Below are 17,873 nucleotides of genomic sequence, written 5' to 3'. Positions count from 1 at the left end.
AAATATACTAAATTAAAAAAACAAATAAACTTTTGAAGAATAACATTTAACACAAGTTAATAAAGCAATCTGATTAATCACGATATTCAAGGTTTTTACAGAAAACAATATCATGAAACTAGCGATTTTTAAAACATCAGATTCAGCAATTTTATAGTTGTTTATATGGCATTACCTGCCATTAGTTTGGGGTCAGTGCAATTTTTTTTTTAAACATTAAAATATTTAATAACAATTGATCAAATGTGATAGCAAAGACATATATAAAATATAAACTGTATTCATCAATGTATTCTGAAAAAAAATGCATCACTGTTTCCACAAACTTATTAACACTGATGATAATAAATGTTTCTTGAGGACCAAGATGATTAGGATGATTTCTGAAGGACTTTGTGACACTGAAGTGGAGAACACAATATAACTGTTTCTCTGTATTTTTGATCAAATACATGCAGCCTCGGCAAGCATAAGAGACTTCTTTTTTCAACAGTAAAAACTCTTATCAACCCCAAACTTTTGAACGGTAGTGTATAATAATGAACAATTAAACAATTTCTCAACATATAATTCATTATGTCTAGTGTCTCAACTTTGGAATGAGACATTTATGAGCTTGTATTGTAAATAAGTTGCATCAGTATGAGAGATAGTTTCCCCACACACGCAAAAAAACAAAACAATACACCCGTAGATTTCTCTAACCTGTTTTTATTCTCAATCTAGAGTTAGTTCATAAACATATGCTATGATCTGTACAATACAACAGGCTGAAATTAACCATTCCATAAAATTATTTAACATTTTCAGATTCAGGCAACAATGTTAAACATATTTACAAAACAAATAAAACAAATATGTTGTAACTTTTAAAAAAGCAACACTAAGATGTAAACGATAACTTCTAGCAATCTGTCTCATAGTGTTTGTGTCCTGCTTCTTGCCAGTGGAACCCTCTCGCTTCTGTGTCTGAAACAAAAGCATATTCAGTCAGGTAAATAAATAAAAAAAGGTTATACACTTTAAAGACTGAGCAAAATATACTTTGGGTTGCTGCAATTTTAGGCTTTTAAAGACCTTTTTAAGACCTGAAGATATAAAAAAATTAATACTGTACTCTAAGGGTCTGTGATATTTACAGAAATGATCTGTATTTTCAGGAATTTTGACAATAACGATAATTAGATATTATTTTGCTGTGTGTGTGTGTCTGGTTTAGGCCTGTCGTGGACAGCTGACTCTAGAAGATTTTAAAATCCTCTTTGTGCTGTGGTCCATTTACAGCAGTGACATAAATTAACTTTTCCATTAGGAGGCCATATTTGCCCCCTTAAATTGCTTTTGAGGTGCATTTTTACCTTTGTAAAAGGCACATTTTCTAACCTTATTAGAGGTTAATTTATTCAACAGCTAATTCATTCAAATGCTGATTCATTCAGGAACCAAGCAAGTGACTGTGTGTGTCTGTCTTAAGGCTGTGTGTCCACCCAAGTGTTTTTTCCCCCGAGGCTGTCATGAGGGCGGACTCAGGTCCCTTCTTCTGAACAGACTGGCACGCTGCCGCCTCCTGTGGGCACAGGAAAATCTCCGCTCAATATGTGCTTTACATTTGCCAGGCTCCATTAAACCTGGAGCAGATATTCTATCCCGAAACGGACCGCCCCCAGGGGAATGGAGACTTCACCTCCTGACGGAGGCCCCCTGCATTTTCGGCTAGTCGGAAGTGGATCTCTTCGCGACGGAAGAGAATACACACTGTCTGATATTCTTTTCGAAGGAAAAGGACGCATTGGCCCACATGGCCTCTTTTGTGCCTCTATGCCTTCCCTCCGGTAGTTCTGCTCCCTCAGGTCATCAGCCGAATCAGGGTGGACTTGCTCCCACAGCTAGGCATTTTCAGCTGGCTAAAACGCTTTGGTGGACACTCTGCCTAATGACTAAGTCATTAAATCATTCATTCATTAATGAAGCACTGCTATCTATTGTCCCACAACGGTTCAGCTGTGGTTTCATTTGGAATTTTCCATTAGAATTAATAAATATAAGACAAGAACTGGGGGCAAAAACATACCCTGAGTTTTGGAGGCATTCTAACTGCATAATAATAGGCGACATCACAGAGTGAATAATACATGCACTCTTAATGCATGTTTTTGTTTGTTTTTTGCAAAGTGAGTGACATATTGGATAAAGTCAGCAGATTGTTAAAACTCAAAACACCATGTTTTACAGACTATTTTACACACCCTCCCACACGCACCTCTGGTGAGGAGTGCAAAATGTCACAAACGTAAACAAGACAACGTAACAATGTTGATTTGCCAATAAGCCTAAACAGCTATATTTTTCAATCAGATTTAAGACAATCTCAAAATTTAATGTCTGGCAGAAAAAAAATATTAAATGACCTAAAAATCAGGAGATTCAAATGTCTTTTTTTAATGACCCAGAGGAACCCTGTTATGCTTGGGACTTTTGATGCTCTTTATGCATGTTTCATGACAAGCAGAAACTTTACCTTGCTTTGTGGCCGTAACCTTTCCCTCAGTGTCATCATTAACAGCATCTGGTAAATCCTTTGGACTCTTTGCTGATGGCTGTCAATAAAAAAAAATTATAATAATTCATTCCGTTCTCTAATAAGAATAAAGATCTATTTAAGAAAAAAATATAACAATCACTTTACCTCCAGGCTAGCTTCATCCTTCACTGACGTCTCTCCACCTTGGATTCTTCTCTTTGGTCTTTGCAGTTTTTGCTGGTCTGTGCTAGTTAACGTGTCCCCTTGAAGACAAAAACAAAAAAAACAAAAAACATGCAAATTTCTCATTTTGATGAATTACATTAAACCAGGTTTCTGCAGGTTTTATGAAGGTAAATAATATGCAAGGAATAATTTGAAGGGAACACAATATGTCAATATGTTCTCTAAATATAAATGTATAGGGAGAAACAATGACCCTCATTTATGAAAAGAACGCATGACAAAAAACTGGGCGTACAGTCATTTTCACGCAAAATGGTGGCTACGATCAAATCTTTTTTGGGTTAGCGTGGACTTGCGTACAGCATAGTAATGGCGGAGAGCCGTTATGAGAGCATTTTGACTGGAATGAAAACATTTGAAGCCAGTAAACTACATATTTAATAGTTTAATTTATCAATTATGAGGCTAATGGGTGTTTTTTGTGTAAGATCAATTTCTCTTTCATGAGATTACTTCTCTCTTCTTGGCCATGTTACATTTCTCCATGTTGTAAACTCTAGGGACGAGGCTTCTAAAATGTGAATTTATATGGGTGTGATATTTAAATTACGATTGTTTTCAGCCGCCACATTTATCAATGTCCGATCATTCGTAGGATGGGATTGGTGGTAAACGAATGTTTCATGAACCCTGTCATGAGATGATTTCTGCTCTCGGATCTGCGCTTGTTTCTACGTTAGATTGATAAATGAGGCCCAATGAGTTGTATTATTCATTTTACAAAAGTAATAGCTTCAATCACTCTGCTCCCAACCACTAGAACATAGAAATAACTTTCACTGTACCTTCTGATCGCAACGCAAAAAAAGTGATGTTGTTCCTTAGTGTTTTTGTCTTGTTTTTAGTGCAAATGTCTAAAGATTCTTAAATTAAGTGAGTTTGATTGAAACAAGAACAACATCTGCCAATGGACAAAGTGAAGTTTTTATTACTCATTGACAGATATTTGTTCTTGTTTTAAGCATAAACTTTCTTAATTTTGTTTAACTGTACATTTTACATTTGCACCTCAAGTAAATGTATCTTGATTTAAAGATATTTAGAAATTTGTATTTGAAAACAGGACAAAAATACAGTGAAAGACATTCATTTTTTTTGCAATTCATGCAACATTTAAAGCCATAACTTTATGAATTTAAAGCCTGGGACACACCAAGCCGACTTCAAAGAACTAGTGACGAAACCGACGGTGTTGTCGCCTTGCGTCTCGGCTGTATCTGGACCAAAAAGCTGCGCTTGAACACACAGCACAGACTACAGCCAACTGCAAACTAGCATGTGAGTTCTGCGCCTCCGTGTAAGAAATAAACGGTCATATATCAGCAGGAATCAATAGTCTATATTCATCATTCAAACGGAGAAACAGAAACACGGATATACGAGATATACGAAACGAAAAACAAAGCAACAATTGCTTACCATTTTGAATATCAGCTATGTTGATAGTTTTCTTTATTTTAAGCAGCTCATGTTGTTATGAAAATATTCACGTTTCCACTCTCACCGATGGCCCGATTGAACAAGCTGAATCGTGCAAAGTGGCTTCATTTGATATGTCAATCAAATTCAGTTCTTTATTATTAGCAAATTTAAGTTTGTAACTATACGCCGATGTGTGGGGCACACCGCAAAAACTAGCCCGACAGACGCTCGCCGATGGCCCGACGTTGGTCGACAACCGACCTTCGGCTTGGTGTCCCGGCCTTAGGACTTTCTGCTCTGATTTAAGACCTTTTTAAAGGCCTTGACTTGTGTTAGGTTGAATTAAGACTTTTTTTCAGAAACCCTGATAAAAGTAAAATAAAATTTTTGTAACTATCAAAACAACAACTAATAAATTCACCATGATATGCAAATGTGTGCTTTAAAAGGCGATACTTCTGGATGAATCCCATATTGCAGTGATGACACCAGAATGGCCTCTCACCTGTATGAAAATTAAAAAACAGAGGCATGAGAATGACCCTGGTTCTTGTCTGTGACTAGCTTGCTTTGAGTTGCAATATTATAATATGCGTGTTAAAAAGGGTTTTGCACACTGACCTGTGTGAGTGTATTCATGTCTGCGCAGCGTGTAGGAGGTGCAGAAAGTTGCCCTACAATGCTGGCAGACATGTATTTTTGAATTGGGCCTCTCTCCTTCACCAAGCAAGTCAAAATCCATGATCAGTGACTATACAATTAAAAGGAAAAAACAGAAAACCACAGCTTAACCTTTGTTCATCAAAAGTACTGTTATAGACATTTCATTTACAATACATTAACATTCAGACAAGAGGAAGATGATTTCAGAATATGCACTTTGACATTTGCTGTAGTTTGACATTTTCCAACTTATAAATAACTTTTTACATGCCTAGGACGTTTAATAACCATTTACATGCGTCTGCGTTGTAGGAATATACAGGGAGACTTTAGATAAACGCTGACTCGTTAGCTAACGTTTGTTCACTGAAATTAGATGGCACAGTGGCTTCATTTGTTATGTCAAGCAAATTTAAGTTTGTAACTATATCGTGAATAGCATCTCAACTAGCACTGGGTTAGAATGTGTCGGAGTGGACACACATTGTCTACGCTGGGCGTAGTTGCGCCTGGGTGTAGTTTTAGTTGGTGCAACAGGTGTAAATATTTATCGGAAGGCTGGACATAGCTAAGCCCAGCGCAGAACTTGCACCCAACTTTTTTATGTCCAGCTGGTGCAACCAGCCCCTAGATTTTTTTTTACATACCAGTATTAAACAAAACAAAAGTGAGTAGGCCTATGTAAATATGTGAACAACTGTAAAGAGATTTAAAATATCCTTCGATGTAAAGAATCTAATAATAGGGAGTCCTGAAGAACAAAGTTCAGAATGCCACATTTAACAATAGGGCTGGGTACCGAGTTCGATACTTTTTAGGTACCGACCGAATTGCCTCGATACTATCGAGTATCGAAAAATTACTTGTTTTTCGGTACCAGATTTCGATACCTAAGGGGTTAACTCGTCAACGTCAGTGCTCAAACAAATACATATGAAATGCACAACGACACACCTAAAGTCGCTCACGCACATACACGCAAACTCAACACGCGGAACTCTCTGCGCACATAGCCTAAGTTACTCATATGAGACGCGCGCGCGCGCACACACACAAACAAACTGTTCACGCACATTCTCATATGAGACGCGAGCACACACTCACAATACCCTAAAGATGTGGAAAAGTCGATCAAAAGTGTGGTTACATTTCTCCAGGCTCGATGCCAACAGCACGCGATGCAGTATTTGCGGTAAAATAATTGCTGCAAAGACCGGTACCGCGACAGATATGATGAAGCCCTTGACAGAGCACGGAGTAAACATAAGAGCAAAAAGTTGCTCCGTCTTTGACTGGTAAATGAAGAGATACTTGTTGATCACTCTGACAGTGCTTATATTGCAATTTACTGAATGTACAATGCCGTTCAAAAATGTGTTGGTCAGAATTTTTTTCAGTAAGGATGCAGTAAAGTGATCAAAAATGACCTTAAAACATGTGTAATGTTACAAAAGATTTCTGTTTCAAATAAATGCTGTTCTTTTGAAATTTTTATTCATCAAAGAATCATGAAAAAATGTATCATAGTTTCCAAAAACTGTTTTCATATTTCTGAAGGATCATGTGACACTGAAGTAATGATTTTGAAAAGTCAGCTTTGACAACACAGGAAAAAATTACATTTTGAAATATATTCAAATAAGATTTTAAATTGTAATACTATTCCACAATAACAAGTTTTACTGTATTTTTGATCAAACAAATTCAGCTTTGGTGAGCATGAGCTCTTTATAAAAAAATATTTTGTTTCTTATGTATATGTATAAGGAATATTTTGTTCCTTGTGCTTTTTTTGTTCCTTTGTGCACTGGCTAAGGAGCATGAGTCAAACTGAAAAAATAAAACCAAAGTTTTTCTGAGGTAATGTGTTATGTAATCTTGTTAAAATGGATTTCATAAAATTGGTATGGAAAAAAGTATCGTTCAGGAACTGGTATCGAAATCAAGGTATCGGTATCGAAATTTTTTGAACGATACCCAGCCCTATTTAACAATGATATTTACCTCATTTTGGACACGTGAGCGCCTCTTCCTCTTCCTTCGTGTTCCATAGGTTTGGGTTTTCACGCTGTCATTGGACACAGTTTGGTTGCAGTGAGGTGGACTGAAATCATCACATGGATTTCTGAGAAAGTCATTTTCTGTCATCGTCCTTTCTTGAGCAACATCATATATTGGGATACTAATTTCTTCATTCTTGCAGTCTGTTGATTCTTGACCAGGGCTTGGAGTTGAAAAATTATCAGACTTAAAATCATAGCTGACTTCATATTCATGAGAACGTTTGAAATGTAATTTAGCACCCTCTGTCTGCCCATCATTTCTAACCTCCTTATTTGGACTTGAGACATCTGGTTGCCCAACACTGCATGTGACATCTTGACGGGAAGAACTTTCTTGTTCATTATACAAATTTAGCTGCTCTGATTCATAGGTGGTATTTAGGCAATAAAAACCTGATGGTTCTAGATCAGCATCAATCTCTTCTGGACTCCATAGGGAAGTAAGTGTGGGAGTTGAAGGAATGGGCCCAGCATCGGGAGGAATTTCACCGCAGTTATCTTCAGCTCTGTCAACTGATTTGCCCTTGCACTGCTCTAAATGAGTAGCAAAAGACTTCTTGCTAAATAACCCTAAACAATAGATGCAATAAACACTATCATCAAATGAGCAGTCTGAAGCAAACATCCTAAATGGTTTTGAATCTTGTTTACTACTTTGAACAACATTTGAGCCGTGTAGAACATTTCCCTTAGTTTGAAGGAGGTTCAAGAGATGTTCCCTTTCTTGTGAGTTCCTGTCAAAGGAAAGAGCTTTTGCCACCTCTGGCTCATTAGGATGAACTGACTGAAGATGATCCATCATTCTATAGTGTGGTTGCTTGCAGTAACAGCAGTGATGTATCTTCAATAAGTCATCCGTGGAACTGCTTTGGCATTCAGGACCCTGTTGTTGCAAAGAAGCTATAATTAATAAAAGCATTAAAAGAGCATGAGAAATTCAATTAATTAAATCAGTCAAAATGCTTTGCATGGTCAGTTTTTGCATATTAGCACTCAAGATCTGCACTTTTTTACACCTAAAATAGCAACAAAAACTTGCATTGCAAAATCAAAACAAAACACTATTCAATAAAAAAAGCAAACAACCTGAGAATGAGAACTTGGACAACTTTTCTTTGACTTCTTTTAGACGGCTGATCTGGGAGTCTTGTTTGATGGCTGATCTGGTAGTCTTCCTTGTTGTACTAAATGAAGATTCCAAATGAGGATAATTATTTCAACACACTGGCAAGGATCTAGAACAGGTGGACTTAAGGATTGTGCATCAATGTCATTTTGAGCTGTGCTGCTGTTAGAGACAAGAGGCACCTCCACTTTTGGATAATTGGTTTTTGAGGCAGGATACTGGCAAGAGTCAAGATTGGGAGGGATTGAGGGTTCCGGATCACAAATCTTCTGAGCTGGGTTGTTACTAGAACTGGGGGACTTGTGTCTAGAGTATGGTTGTCCTTTGCTTCACATTTCCAAGGGTTTGATATTAGTTGCATTAGTTGGCTCTAAAAGTCTGGAGACGCTGATCACGTCTGAAGCTGGATTTGCCAATTCTGCATCAACAGCTTCCTGGGATTTGCAGGAGGCAGCTGGGTTTCTGTTGTGCTTAAACATCAGAGCATGTTCCCGAAATTAGTTCCATCGATTTTGCCAGTTCTGGCAAAAAATGCGGTGAACAACATCTGCATTGCAATCCATTTTAGAGTCTCTAGGTTGCTTGATTTTCTTTTTTAACTGTGAAACTATTCAATAACTCGTTCCTTTTTTTAGTCTTTGTCAATACACAGGTTCTCTTGTGTGATCACACTTTAAGTGCAGTTCTATCTTTCTGCATGCCTTCCATTAGATCGACAAAATAGTGCTTGCTTTACTTTTTTTGTGCAGTCTTGTTACTACTGTCAGATTTGACGGGTTATGAAAGAGTTTGAGAGCACTCCAAATTCTTCAGAACTTTTTATTCACAAATAACTAACATTTTGTACAGAAGGTTCATTCTTCCCTGAGATGTCAGTTGAAGCATCAAGAACAGATTCTGACATCTGACATTAAGAAACTTTTTCAAGAAAACAGTATATAATTAATTATAATTCAGATTTCTCTGTTCATGTATTTACATATCGCTTTAAATTTCCACAGATTGATTAACAACAGATTTACTTTTGAGTCCGTGTTGTACTTTTTAATCTGCTATTATTGCATACCTGGTTGCTCACACAGTTTCTTATTTTTTGTCTCATCGCCACGGACAATCTCCATCTCTAGCAATTTCATGTCATCGTTGACTTCTGATTTCGATGCATGACCAGCAAATACCATATTAGATGTTTGACATGACTTATTCTCCATTGAACTCATGGGGTTGTCCTCTGTCTGTCTTATGGTAATAGAAGCCATCTGGTCTCTGGTGAGTGGGTCAGTTGAGATACTCTGGTCATTTCTTTCACTTGTTACAACCTCAATATCAGTATGTTTTGAGGCACTGTCAATAGATTTGTCATGCACACAAGTGGACTCATCAGTATCGATGGATTCAATTGCATCTGGAGCTGTAAAAGTGAAGTCGCTGGAAGGATTTTCACCAGGATTGCTGCACACATCTGACTGTTCATTTTGAACGCTGGGCACTAAGGCAATTTTCTTTTCATCTAAACCTCTGGAAGAATTCAGCACATCTTCATCAACATTTTCTTCACCATCTGAGAGGACAACACAAGCTGATTCCGAGTCAGTTTTCTTCTGTATGTCACCAGAACTAGTTTTCTTGAACAAAGACCTTAAATCGCTGGTCTGTGGCATTACAGTTAATTTCATAGTAGAAATGTTATTACAATCACATTTGGAATCACACTTCATTCTTCCACATTCAGACTGAGCATGTTCAGCAGCAGTTCTTGCGTTTGTCTGCTCTGGTTCATCATCAATTATGATCAGCGGCAGCTGGTTTATGGCTGTTTTCTCGGTAACACCAGAAAAATAACAGTCATTGTCCTCTTCTTGTTGACACTCTGTGTTTTTTCCCTCAGAGGATTCAACGGCCAGTGGGCCCCCAATGTTATCAAGCTCTACTTCTGATTGAGAATCATGCTGTGGAGATGCAACCTCTATAGGGACTTCCCTGGGCTTGAATTTAGTCATAATTGGTTCTAGAACAATCCTTGGCTGTAAATTGAATTGGCTCAAGATATCTCTGAATAGTTCAGGTTTGGTTCTTTGATTATTCTTATTGCAGGTGGTAGGCTTCCTAATAGCTGTCTGAGGGAGAAGGCCGAGGCTGCCAGTATGGTCCTCCATTCCAGTGGTCTCAGTACTGCTTGCGAGAGCTCCAGACACTGCATGTGTTGTACTGCTGCTCAGATGTGCAGATTCGTCCTCATTCCCTGTTTCTTCACCCACGGATTCTTCAGACTTGTCACTGTTGTTCTCCGGAGTCTGTATTGAGGGAAATCGACAATCAACCAATTTCATAATGACTTGAACAACAGCTCTTTGGGTCAACATGACCTAGGATTCATTGCACAAACAATTCCTCTTTTTCCTTGAAGAAATAAAACTGGAAGAATCAATCGGTCAAAATGAATATCGCATAGTCTCTCCTACCTCCTGATTATGGAATTTAGGGAGTTGGCCCCTTTTCAAGTCTCCATAAAAACGTTTCTTGCGTTGCCGATATGAGTATGGTTTCTCGCCACAATGAATCTGCATATGCATCAAAAGCCGCATTTCCCAAGCAAAAACTTTGCCACAAAATGGGCAGGGTAGTGGCCCTTGACCTCTGGTTTTGTCTTTCCGTAACTCTTTGTTTGGAGATCCTTGAGGTTTCTGCTGAAGGGGTACGAAAAAAAAAATTTAATACATATTTGTGCAGGGGCTAATCTAGTTAATGAGTGCCTTCACCAAAAATTATTTCTAAAATAGGAAAATAAGTAAAAGTTCCTTCAGAAAGACATTATTAGCCTTGAAGGTGCTTATTAGGTTCCTGAATTTTCTGATTGTCTTCTGGTTGGATTTAGTCATTTAAAACTATGAAAATGTAAAGACGGATGTAGATCATTCTTCAGGTTTTTGTAAGACACATACCGTATTTAGGTTGAGATTACTAGTTGACGTCTTATCAAGCCTCTCTTTCTTCTCCTCCTCCCCCAATCTCATTCCTGCTTGTTCCATAAGCCCATCTTCCCCTAGATATTGCTCTCTTTTCCTTTTCTTTTCATCCTGCAACCTACGTCCCTGATGTGTCCTTGAGTGCTTCTTTAACCTCTTTTCCAGAACAAACTCTTTGCCACATACTTTGCACGGAAACATCCTCTTCAGTTTTGTAGCACTTGATGTTTCTCTGTCAGAGTCTGAAGGGTCTTTATTTGATTGCTCAGGAGCGCACTTAGATTCATCTGTGCCCCTTTTAGGAAGATCTGCACTTTGTTCTGCCTCATCTGTAGTGATTTGCGGTACATCAACAACCAGGTTAGGTTCACCACTTGATGGACTTTGTTTATCGTTGACCTTTTTTGATTCTTCATTTTTTTGTTTCAACTCCTTAGTGACTTCCTGTGTCTCAGTTGTGCGCTTGCGCAATTTCTTTTCAATCAATAAAAAAGGAGTCTGGGTTATTATACAAAAAAAAGCTCAAAAATTATCTGTCTCAGCAAGTATTCAGTAAAATTTTCATATTCAATTACAAATCTAAAAAAAAAACAACCTGGTGGTAACCAGCAACAACCAGATAGGACTCATCACTTGATTGACTTGGTTTTGCGTTGCCCTTTGATGATTCTTTTTTTTTTTTTTTCGACTCCTTAGTGACTCCCTGTTTTACAGTTGTGCCATTACGCAATTGCTTTTCGATCAGTACAAAGGAGTTTGGGTTATTATGTAGAAATAAAAGCTAAACAATTATCAGTGTCTTAAAAAGTATATAGTAACATCTACCTATTTAATTACAAATCTGAAAACCAACCTGGTAGTAAGGCTGTTGTGATTTACTGTCAAGGAAGATTTCAAACTGACGACGCCTCCTCTTTATATTCCAGTGTTGAGAGCGAATGTGCGGCTTCAGCCATCCTTCACGGATAAACACTTTATCACAATGTGGGCAGGCGAACGTTTTCTTTAGCTCTGGCAAATTCTGTACTTCTGTAGTTTTAGGTACTGCCTCCATATTTTCTTCTTTAGATGGCTAAGAGAAATACAAATATCAAAAATTAATAGGAAAACATGAATTGAAATTATCACATATCCAGATCAAAATGATGCATTGTGTAAGCAGGTACCTCACTCTGGATTGGCATCTTAAGAGTTTTGCGTAATAAAGCCCTTTCAGCCTTATGGGACTTCATGTGGAAACGCAACCTGCTTGCCAAAGCGAAGACTTTGTCACACTTTGGACAATGGAGCTCACTTTTGCCAATAACTTTGGCCTTCTTCACTGCATCATTTTTTCTTTGCTTCTGAAAGAAATGCAAGTCCAATTGACAATGAGAGAAGCAAGGAAAGACATATGCAATGAGCTCCAAGTGAAATAAGCCCTGGATGTGAAACTGAATGAATAATGTCTGTATGTTTTACAGAAGTCATACAAAGTCACAGCATATTTATACATTGTCTTTAACAGTGAACTTGAAAGTATCATGCACTGACACCAACACCAAAATGTCATGGCATTTCAATGAAAATATATTAGTGTTGTAAACCGCCAAACCACCCACAGAAATGACTCAAATGACTGAAAAACAATTCATTTCAAACTAATTTTATTAAAACCACTGCATTTCAGCTGCACTGTTTATATACACAAATGGTACATGATTTTAAAAAAGGTTGTGATTTTCTTTTTTTGTATATACAAGTAAAAAAAGTTCGTGATTTTCTATTTTCAAAGACGTGATTTTACAAATTTCCATTTGATGGTTCTTCTGGTATCAAGACCTTCATTATCTCACTTTCTTCTTTTGCAACATGTTCTTCTGGCTCAAAATGCTCCAATTTAATCTGAGTTGTATTGATCAGCATATTGACTGGTCGGCTGAACCCTTTCGCCTCTAAATAGGCTTGTCGGTGGTTTATTCTAAGATGAGACCACAAATTAGAGGTGTTCTTCTGAGAAGCCTTGCTGGACCCCTGGCTAACTCTGGCTGCACATTGATGGCAGAAGACTTCACCATATGCATCTTTTGAGAAGTAGTCCCAAACTTTGCTAAAACAGCGGTGTGGTGCACATGTCACCTGTGAATCAATGAGAAAAACATGCATAAGCTTTGAGTTACACTTTAGCGGTGATACTTGTTTGCATTAAATATATTATAAATCATACTGAATGCCTTCAGTTGTAGAAATGGCTTTAATGACTTAAATGCAGGGGTTAAAGCAGACATACAGAATGAAAATGATCCAAACATTTAATAATAATAATAATAATAATAATAGACTTGATAGTATCAACAAGAATTTAATAATAAAAGTATCCAACAGTACGTTCTTCAGCTCACTGGTAATACTACAGTAGTCAACATTTGAAGCAGATCAAACAAGTTAAATCAAAGTTGTCCTAAGACAAGAACGCGTATTGTTAAAAATTCATGTAGGCTATAACTTTGATGAAAGGTTTTGATCCACTTCAAATGTTGACTACTGTAGTTTTAATGGTTTATAGCCAGGGTATTCAACCAGGGGTCCCTCAGGATACACCATTGAAATTTGTTTTTTAACATTCCATAACTATTTTCTCATAAATGGTCTTTTAAGCATTGCATGATTTAAAAATCTGTCAATGATAAACAGCAGTTGAATAAAATGCTATATATTACAACTATAATCAATAGTGCTTGATCCATCTTATCGCTAAAATCTACAGCTATAACCAGTCAATGTTTTCAGATAAATGTAACTAATGTTATACTTTTAGTCCCTGTTTATTTCTATAGAGTGCAAATGGCAGATTGCCTTGTAATGATAAACCTCCCTCAGCATTTCCTTCTTTTCATGTATTAGATGACTAGCAATGTAGTACTATCAGCTGATAAAATTGGTACAATTACAGTACATTTTCCTTGTTCTTCCATAAAATACATTAACATTTGTTTGTATGAACTGCGTGTTTCGAGCAACACACCAGCTCTTGTTTTAATAACTTTCCATTCTGACCTCAAACTCACCGTTTAAACTGCATCCGCTTCAGTAGTTGCTTTCTTGTTCTCTTCGTAGATTGGCTGTAGCTGTACAAATGTGTTCAGTTCATCCTAAGATAAGTGCTTACTATCTTAGAATTCATTGAACTACTATGGAGAGGTCATTTTTCATACACTTTGGTGCCAATTAGTTAACGATAAAATTGATGAACTTCTCACTTATAAAGGCAAAAACATATATATTGGCCAGAGCAAGACCAATTAATCGGCTACTATTTGCTTATTTTGAGATAACAGGTATCGGCCAGTAACCATGAAGTTCTTATCCCCCACAAATTGTACTGACTGCTTTGTGTAAATGGATAGTAAATAAAGTCTATTAAATAAAGTTTACAATTGTTTCGTGAATTTTGAGTAAATGTTGTCTAAAACAAGTTTTCTGCTCATTTCATCAAGTTCTTGGACATTTGTTATCATTGAATATCAGCCAACCTACTTTCTAGGTATCAGCATCGGCCATTAAAAAACCCATCTTGGTCAACCAATACTTCAAAATGTGTGGTGTAAGATCACTAGCTGTGCCCGTTTTAGTATTCTTTGGCCTCTTATTGTATCAAATAACATTATACATTTTACAGCAGTTTTAAATTTCAGTGATCAGTCACACAATGTTTACAAAGCCCAAATCTGTCCCACACATCACCCCAAATATTCAGAATAGTGGTTTGATGATAGCTTTTTCAATGACTGCTTTATTTTCCTCTATTTCTTTACATCCTTGATAGGGCTTATGTGTGAAGGAAAGAAAAAAATCCATGTACTCATATCTACAAACACTATTTCTTACACTTGAGAACATGAAGTGCAATACCTTGGGTGGTTTCATCTTCACATCCATCATCTCATCGGGAAGGTTTACAAGAGCTTTGCCTGTGTGGGTCTTCATGTGCATGGCTAACTGACAGGGCCGAGCGAACACCCGATCAGGGCAATGAGGGCAATGACACTGCATCTGGTTTGCTCCACCATTTTTCTTGCTTCGATGATGCACAGGGGCAGTAGCTCTGTTTTCTGGTTCATTATCACTGCTGTGGTCGCTCTCAGTAGACAGGCTGGCTGGCTCTTCTTCTTGGTCTGGTGTAGTAACTGCTAGCCGTTTGGGTGATGCGCTACCCCTGTTGGTCTGCTCAGAGCAATCCGACAGATCATCCACTATTCCTCTGGATAGCTGTGCGTGAGAGAAAAACAACACTAACATTAAGCAAGCATTAATTAGTCCTCCCATATTGTAGTATATGACTAATCGACCATATTAGTACCTCTTCAATTTACAATTAAAGAACTTTAGTTTTTAGTTTTCTGTATATTAAGATATTTAAAAATTCTATATTAAATAAAAACTGATATTAAAATTCCATACTATTTTGTCAAAATGAGTTAAAAATAAAACTAAAAACTTAAATGAACAATGATTTAGGCATCACAACAACACAGTATAATTCATTTTGAGGTGTTATTAAATTAGATTTTTTTTTAATGCAAGCATTAGAAGAAAAGGTAATCTACAGTAAAATGTAAATATTGGGGACAATATTAGCGTGTACAATTAAATATACAATGTCAGCTCATATGGATAATAATGAAATGCTTATAATATTGGCTAACCAATATGGTCCTGTTACATTGTGCCCTTACCCTAGTGAATTTTAAATGCCATTTGCAAGATATTTCACTACTTAAAACGACATATTTCAAAGTGAATAAGTATGTTCAATGTGAAAAAACGAAGCAGAATAACAGAACGCTTCTGCTTCCCGATAAGACAAAAAATGGAAAAGGTAAAAAGAGTCAATTCTGTCATGTTGACTTCAATTACCGTGCTGATGTTTACCTGAGAAAGGGCTTGCTGTTTCTTCTTTTTCTTATTGTCACCGTAGAAGAACGCCTTGCGCCGGCGGTACTTGTACGGCCTCTCAGTGGAATGGATCCGCATGTGAATCAGCAGCCTCTGTTCCTTTCCAAAGACTTTACCACAGTCTGGACAGGCGAAGGACATCCTCTGCCTTCTGTTGTACCCTCTCCAGTGCATGACCCTGGTGGTACCTGAAGTGGGATCAAAGTCCAGAGGGGCCATGTAACTTTGAGCAGAGTCCCAGGTCATACCGTCAGCCAGGCCATAGGAAATACCAGTGCTTGTCCCAGCAACGTCAGATCCCTGATCAACGCTTTGAGGTAATGTGGTGGCGCTGTACAGGGGGTGATCAGCAGTCTCAGTTTTGACTACAAGTGCTTCTGACTCTTGTCCACATCCAACGTTGACAGCACCCTCATCTTGTGGGGATGGATTGGACTCGTCTGGGATGGAAAGCGTAATGGGTTCTGATGGGCCTGAGAATTTAAAGAAACCAAACAGCAACCATTTGATGAGATCAAGAGCGATTTCTGTTTTCAACCTAAGAAACTAAGTAGCTGTAAGTGAAATGTCCTGATGTAACCCGAAAAGGAAACGCAAAATATATAATTTCGTTTTTGACTGGAGATGTTTTTCCCAGTGGACTCTAGAGGGGGGTATCTCTGCTCTGCGCGCCCCCCTCGGCGTTTTGGAGCGAAAACAACAGGCATACAAAACACACAGATGTGTGTTTACTTCGGCCAAATGCAGCTGCGAGCAATCATAAGGATCTGATGGCAAATATTTACACTTCCTGAATAATGATCATGCATTGCGGTGGAAGACTAGAAGCTGAATGCACGCAGATGATCTCACCGAAGAGCACAAAACTGTGTAGCAACTAGCAACCATACATGTCTCCGCCCCCAAAGTTTTCGTCGCACTATATTTTTCGTTAAAAACTACATTATTCCCGGTGTCGTCCTACCTGGCCAGTCCGCTTGATTAGCCCCCTCCATCCATCGGAGCCTCCGTCTCAGAATCTCGTTTTCTTTCCGAGCCCGGATCGTCTCCTCCTCGTACTCCAGCACCGTCCCGCCGACCATCTCCATGATCTGCTCCACAGCGGCCATCAGGCGCTCGTTCAGCGCGCGGTGCAGAAGCTGCAGTTTCGTCATTGTGGCTGTTTTATCTTTGCAATTCAGCAGCAAAGAGAAACCACCGACACGGCTAACTATCCCCGTTGCATTAACACAGTTTGCCTTTCTCCTCCTAATCGCAAAGGGAAAAAAGGCAGCCGGAAACAACTGACTGCCACCTACCGCACAGGAGAAAGGCTACCGTAACGTTGGGCTGCAGAGCAAAAGCCGTTATGCAAATTATTAGTGGGAGGGGCGCAAACCTGGCCGAATGGAAGTCAACACAAAACCGTTGTAATTTAAACGCTGCTCTTTTTATATACAAGAATAAGCTGTAAAAAATAGGAATAAGCACGGTTTTCAAACATTTAAGTACTGACATAAGTAGTCTGTGGTCAAACTGGGTCACAACACAAGTCATGTTGGGTGGAGGTCAGGTAACTATAGCCAGGAGGAGGTTTCAAACTGGGGCCTCAGGGGGGTGCTAGGGGCTCCACGAAAGAGTTCAGAGAAAAATGTAGTAAATAATAATAATAATGAGATTAATGGCTCTTTAGTCTATATTTTATGGTTCTCTTCAGGTTTATACCATAGACTGTAAAAGAAACATGGTTTATACATCTATGGTGGGTAAATAAAATTATAAAATTTCACCTTAATAGAAAGTAAGGATGAAAATAATTTTCCAGATTGAATATACATATATTTCTAGCAATATTTTTAATACCTAAATTTATTTATATATATATATATATATATATATATATATATATATATATATATAGTTAAGAAATGTGTCCCTAGTCATTGCGTATT

At 37.9% G+C, this 17,873-nt stretch overlaps 1 protein-coding gene across 7 annotated transcripts; it reads right to left on the bottom strand.

Annotated features, from left to right (window-relative positions):
- Positions 1-693: 693 nt before the first annotated feature.
- On the bottom strand, positions 694-17,287 carry LOC308698042 (uncharacterized protein). Of its 7 annotated transcripts, none has more exons than XM_081377870.1 (11): positions 16,907-17,287; positions 15,919-16,415; positions 14,899-15,255; positions 12,174-12,350; positions 11,861-12,079; positions 6,857-7,798; positions 4,811-4,940; positions 4,611-4,694; positions 2,687-2,784; positions 2,519-2,597; positions 694-1,567 (listed from the first exon to the last, which is right to left on the bottom strand). In XM_081377870.1, the coding sequence occupies exons 1-11, from the start codon at positions 17,094-17,096 to the stop codon at positions 1,527-1,529; spliced, it is 2,814 nt and encodes a 937-aa protein (XP_081233996.1). In that variant the 5' UTR covers positions 17,097-17,287; the 3' UTR covers positions 694-1,526. The 7 variants fall into 7 exon arrangements, with proteins under 7 accessions (XP_081233996.1, XP_081233995.1, XP_081233998.1 ...); XM_081377869.1 differs by having other exon boundaries at positions 694-969; XM_081377872.1 differs by lacking the exon at positions 4,611-4,694.
- Positions 17,288-17,873: the final 586 nt, after the last annotated feature.

This window comes from Scardinius erythrophthalmus (genome assembly GCF_964197995.2).
Source record: "Scardinius erythrophthalmus genome assembly, chromosome: 1".
Lineage (NCBI taxonomy): Eukaryota > Metazoa > Chordata > Actinopteri > Cypriniformes > Leuciscidae > Scardinius > Scardinius erythrophthalmus.
The sequence above is the reverse complement of the archived record's forward strand: the minus strand, read 5'-3'. Positions and strand labels throughout refer to the sequence as shown.